The sequence below is a fragment of the Charadrius vociferus genome, unplaced genomic scaffold (genome assembly GCF_000708025.1).
Source record: "Charadrius vociferus isolate BGI_N301 unplaced genomic scaffold, ASM70802v2 scaffold975, whole genome shotgun sequence".
Taxonomy (NCBI): Eukaryota; Metazoa; Chordata; class Aves; order Charadriiformes; family Charadriidae; genus Charadrius; species Charadrius vociferus.
The window spans coordinates 134,465-139,865 of NW_009648454.1; the positions used below are offsets into that span (position 1 = coordinate 134,465).

General features: G+C 63.4%; 1 protein-coding gene across 1 annotated transcript in view; it reads right to left on the reverse strand.

Annotated features, from left to right (window-relative positions):
* The window catches only part of VPS16 (vacuolar protein sorting 16 homolog (S. cerevisiae)), an 11,180-nt gene continuing 5,779 nt past the window's right edge, over window positions 1-5,401 (reverse strand). Inside the window, exons 11-25 of the mRNA XM_009885631.1 lie at window positions 5,149-5,243; window positions 4,293-4,369; window positions 3,926-4,057; window positions 3,696-3,823; window positions 3,263-3,298; window positions 2,948-3,056; window positions 2,741-2,875; window positions 2,532-2,640; window positions 2,167-2,264; window positions 1,975-2,079; window positions 1,386-1,463; window positions 988-1,157; window positions 760-856; window positions 467-570; window positions 1-145 (exon numbers count right to left, since the gene is read on the reverse strand). Of these exons, the coding sequence (XP_009883933.1) occupies window positions 1-145; window positions 467-570; window positions 760-856; window positions 988-1,157; window positions 1,386-1,463; window positions 1,975-2,079; window positions 2,167-2,264; window positions 2,532-2,640; window positions 2,741-2,875; window positions 2,948-3,056; window positions 3,263-3,298; window positions 3,696-3,823; window positions 3,926-4,057; window positions 4,293-4,369; window positions 5,149-5,243 (1,618 nt within the window). The remainder of the gene's footprint in view (window positions 146-466; window positions 571-759; window positions 857-987; window positions 1,158-1,385; window positions 1,464-1,974; window positions 2,080-2,166; window positions 2,265-2,531; window positions 2,641-2,740; window positions 2,876-2,947; window positions 3,057-3,262; window positions 3,299-3,695; window positions 3,824-3,925; window positions 4,058-4,292; window positions 4,370-5,148; window positions 5,244-5,401) is intronic.

Sequence of the window (5,401 nt, forward strand, 5' to 3'; positions counted from 1 at the left end):
TCACTTCTTCAAGAGCTGGGCTCGGGCCCGGTTCAGCTTCTCTACCACGGCAGTGTCGGTGCTGGCAGTGCACTTGGACAGGACGAAGTTCATCTCCGTCTCGTTCTTGTGCTCGATGGCAGCATCGGCTGCCTGGTCCAGGTCCCTACGGCAGAGCCAGGGAGTTGGGGGCGGTGTGGGGACAGGAAGGGGGGGAAAACAGCCCCAGCCCCCCTTCCCCCAACGTCCTGGAGGCACCAGCCCCAGCAATGGCAGGCACCCCATGCAGCCCCCAGCAGCTGCGGAGGACGAGGCTCAGGGTGCCCCCCCAGCACTGCCCACATGCTCCTGGGGGTCTCATCCACCTCTGGCTCCCCCTGAACCCCTCAAGCCCCCAGCCACACTGCACAAGGAAGGGGCTGCTCTGAGGTATGACCCTGCTCCATGCACCCCAAGCTGCCCCCAGCACGAGGCCAAGCTGACGCACCCCACCAGGACGAAGGCCTTGACACGCTGCTCAGGAGTCACGCGGGGCGCGTACTTCTTGGCCTCATAGCGGTTGTGGTGCTTCACGGAGATCTCCACAAAGGGCTGGAGAGGAGAGGAGCAGCGTGAGAGGGTGGGGGGCTGGCTGCTGGGCTCTCCTGGCCCCCCAGCTTGAGCCGTTGTCCCATGCCAGCCTGCCTGGGCTGCTCCACGCAGTGCCCTCCTGCTGCCCCATGGCATGGGCCAGCCCCACAGCCACCCACAGGGCAGGGCTCCAGCAGGGAAAGCTCTTACCAGGTACCCAATGGGTGATTTCTTGCTCTTGGAGAACTTCTCCATCTCCTCCCAGTCACCGCGGTTGGCCAGGGCACTGATTTTCAGCCACCAGTACCTGGGGACACAGGTCAAGCTGACTCCTCTAGCTGCCAGCGCCCTGCAGCCCCCCAAGCCCAGCCCCACAGCATGGCTCCTGTCCGGTGTGAGCCCCAGGGCTGCATGGAGGAGCGCCCCCCTGGGACTGACTTCTTGTCAGGGATCTTGAACTCCCGGTAGAGCTGCTCGGCTCGCTTGTGGTGGCCATCCAGGATGAGGTTGGAGACTGTGTCGTGCAGTGAGAGATCAAGATAGGGCTTGTCAAAGTCCTCCTGGAGGTGTCGCTGAAGCCGCAGGAGCTTGATCTGATCCTCTGTGGCCTGGGTAGAAAGCAATAGCATAAAGGCTCCCTGTGCCAACTCTGCGCATGGGGCCCAGACGGTCCCTGCCCCAGCAAGCGACGGCAGCAGCCCACCCAGCCTCCCATGCTATGCCAAGCAAAGGTGGCCCAGCTGAAGCCCCATGCCTGCTGGTGATGCCCAGCTCTGTTCCTGCCCAGCCCCAGGAGAGCAGGGCAGGCCCCACGTCACCTCCCTGGCTGCACTGACCTTGGCAGCAAACTCATTCTTGGCTTTGTAGTACTCATCCAGGGCGTTCTGCAGAGCTCCTACTCGCCCTTCAATGCGCTGGGGACAAAGGACACGGCCATTTCACCCCCTGCCAGCACAGACGCCATGCTGCAGGGATGGGGCAGCACCCTCAGAGCCACCCAGGTGGGGCAGGAGAGGTGTCTGGTGCCAAGACAAGACCAAGGCGAAGCTCTGGCTCTGCGATGCTTTGCTTTGATCCCCAGAGAAGGGCAGAGGGCTGGGCCCTGCCTTGCCCTGGGTGGGATCCTGACCTCCCCAGCACATGCAGGACGGGCTGGGTGTCTGCTAGGACAGAGCCTTGAGGGGATGGATGATGGCCCTGGGGTACGAGGTGGGGAGCTCCCTTCCCACACCTGGAACCCACCCTGAGAGTGGGGAGGGTGGAAACACCCCCGGCTGCAAACACCTGGCCGCTTTTACCACCACCCTTGCCCCTTCCCCAGCACACTGTCTCTCCCTGGCCATGTGACTCCCTGGGCAAGGAGGAGCCAGCGCGGAGCCTGCCAGCCATTCCTCCCCATTCCTTCTGCTGCGGCCAGGCACAGACCTTCTCCGAGTAGCTGGAGTGGACGTGGAAGTTGCCGAGTTCCTGGTGATTGTCATCCTGGTTGTACAGGTCCTTCAGTGTCTCCCGCTCCTGGTGCTTGCAGAACTGGGGAGCGATGGCGGGGGGTTAGGGGATACAGGAGCAAACACCATGGTGGCTCCCAGGGGCCAGGTGTGTGGTGGCAGCCCCTACCTGGCGGTACAGGCTCAGGGCCACCGGCTGGTTCTGCAGCGTCATGAAGAAGGTGCCACGATTCAGCTCATTCTTCAGGTGGAGCACAACAGTGTAGACTAGGGCAGAAAGCAAAGTTCAGGAGGGGGGGATGAGGACCCTACCTTTCACGTCGCTGGCACCACAGAGCAGCACTGAGAGGGGAGTGAGGGGACATCCAGGCACAGGCCAGAGCCCCGTGCTGAGGGCAAGCACTGCCCCTTAGGGCTCAAGGAGCTCCCACCACCCTCATCCCACAAGACACAAAGCCATGAACAGGTTCCTCCAGGCACCAAATCCCTCCCCTCCACTGCAGAGCCCCTCCTCTGCCCAGCCCTGACACTTACCCAGATCGGTGTCCCCGCTCTCGATGGCTTTGCTGAGGGCCAGCTTGCTCCGCTTCATCTTCAGCAGCAGTGGAACCTGCTCTCCGGAGCGTGGCTCATACTCCAGCAGCTGCAGGTGACAGAGGGGTTGTCAGTACATGGCCACCCCATGTGAGCCCTCCAGCCAGCCCACCACCCAGCTGGACACGCCACAGCCCCAGCCAAAAGACCTTGATGGCCAGCTCTGTCCTGCCGCAGTCATAAGCCCGGGCAGCAATCTCGGAGTAGGAGATGCCTGGTGTGTCACCCAGCTTCTGGTTGATGGCATGGGCCACCTCCTCATCAGACTTGTCCTTCTGCTGCACCTGGAAGGACATGAGCGGAGACGTCTCTGGCACGGCCCTGGATGGGCAGAGCCCTCTGAGGTGCCTCCTTACCTTGTAGCAGGCCCAGTGGGCCAGGATGCGGCTGACACCCTGGATCTCTGAGAGGCGCAGGTACTCGCAGATCCTGATGGCCAGCGGGTAGAGGCGCCGCAGGACCAGCCTGGTATGGCACACGGTGGGTCAGCAGCATGGCCTCACAGAGGTGTGAGGAGCTGAGCAGCTCGGCTGGCCTCACAGGGGTGCCTGAGTGCTCAGAGCCTGCTCTGCCCCCAGCCAAGGGGACAGGGACCATGGGGATGGGGACTGCAGTGTGGCTGGACACTGCCTTGGCCCAGGCTGCCATGCCCAGCTCGTGGGGACCCTTACCTGTCCAGCAGGACCTCGATGGTGAGCTGCTTGTATCTGTAAGGACAGTCAAGGGACCTCTCGAACTGCAAAATCCCATGGAGAGCAAGCAATGCGTGCTGAGTGCCTGCCCCCTTTGTCAGGGGGTGCCCTGCCTGGCACCCCCAGGCCAGCCCCGGCACGTATGGCTGTAGGACCGGCTCAGCTCTGCAAGCACCACAACCCAGCTCTGCCGGGTGCGATGAGCACAGAGGTCTCAGCTACAGACCCCTGCCATGGGGCTCGGGGCACAGCTGGTGCCCAGACCTTGCGGGGCCAGTCAGCAGCTAAGCAGCTCTGCAGCTCTCTCCACCCTGTCTCGCTCCCCCAGCAGGGCCCGGAGCCCCAAACAGCACTGCTCCTGTCTGTGCCCAGCCCACGGTCACCGGTCATATGCCTGTCCCATGGAGGATACTGGGTGAAGGTGAGTGGGATGCCGATCTGGTAGTCCCGGATGGCGTTGAGCACCCGCAGGTCCTGGCACATGCGCACGAAGCTCTCCGGGGGGAACTTGTCGATGAAGCACTTCCCGAAGGAGGCTGCCTGCAGGAAGAGGCATGTGGTGCTGGGGCTGCGCTGGCCACAGCACGACTGCCAGCCAGAGGGGAGTCATCTTCAGCTGCAGGCTCCCTCCACCTCACTCACCCTCAGCAGTGACTTCTGGGTGTCCGGCTCGTGCTCGTAGCCGGCTGCCTCGATACACTGGCTCACCGCCTCTGGGAGCAGCTTCTGGTCCTTGATTTCCCGCAAGTACTCGTCTGCCTTCTGGCTCTCCTTCTGCAGGGGAGTGCGGCCATGAAGAGAGCAGCAGGGTGCTCACCAGCCAGGGTGAGCCCTGGGACCCCCAGCATCCCTGGGACCGGGGTCTCAGGGAGCCCTTGCCCTGGCACCTCAGCCCCGGTAGGGACTTCCAGGATCTCCCCTTCCCATCACCACTGGATAACGCTGGCAGCAGTTTGCATCAGAGACCCCTCAGCCTCCTCAGGGGCAGGTAGGAGTGGGGCAGCAGTACCTCGTACTCCTTCTGTGCCTCCAGCAGGAGTGCCCCTGGGGCCATGGAGGCGATCTTGAAGATCTCCTGGCTGGCCTCTGCAAAGACAGGGGAAAAAAAACCCACATGAGAGGCTGCCCCAGCCCAGGCACGTCATCTGCACCCACTGCAGCTTGCTCCCCCACCATCCCTGCCTGCAGCTCTGGGAGCCCAGGGGAACGTGTGCCAGCACCATCCTTCAGCAGGGCAGGAGCATGGCCACCACCACCCCAAGGAGTTGGGCAGAGCCGTGTCAATGGACAGCTCGGGGCTACTCTTCCAGCCCTCATGACTGCAGCCCCCCCCAAGGGTCCAAGAGATGGAGGCAGGGACAACTGCCAGGACACGTGGGTCCCAAGGAGCTGTTCCCCCCCACAGAGCCATGGCAGCTCCTGGGCACTTCCACTCTGGAAGCACAAGGGTGGCAGCAGCGTGGAAGGTGAGGAACAGGCGTGCTGAGCTGTGTCAGGCCTCAGCTCAAAGCACAGGGGCTCTAGCAGCAGGAGGAGGAGGTAGCAGCCTGCAGGGCCCTGCTCAGGACACAGGGGCTCTGCAGAGCTGGCAAAGGAGGGGACCAGAACTGGAACGGTGACGGGGAAAGAGAGAGCTCGGGGCCAGGCGAGGGACTGGGTTCAGAGCCCTGCACTGTAAGGCTGGTGGGGCTCAGGGCACGGCTCTGCTCCGCTGTGGGGCTCTCACCCCCTCCTGAGCCCCCATAAAGGGCTGGGCAGGTCGGACCAACACACACAGAGCCAGGCACAGTCACGGGCCGCAGGAGAGACCTGCCTGCCTGCGTGCAGGGGCTCCCGCTCAGCCTCACCGTCCCGTGCCATCTCACCTGGGATCTCGTGCAGGAACTCGTGAGAGGTGCGAGACAAGATCCGGACCCCATCCAGCTCGGGGACCAGGTAGGAGTCTTCATCCAGGACAAACCTGTGCTCCCCGCTAAGGGCTTGCGGGAAGAAAGCAGCCCCAGCAATGCCATGGAGTGATCTCCTGGAGCCCCTGTCCACCCCCAGGTGACGATCCCCCTTTCCACAGAAGTAGCAGGGCACAGGATCAGCATGGGGGGGCGGGGGGGCACAGGACAA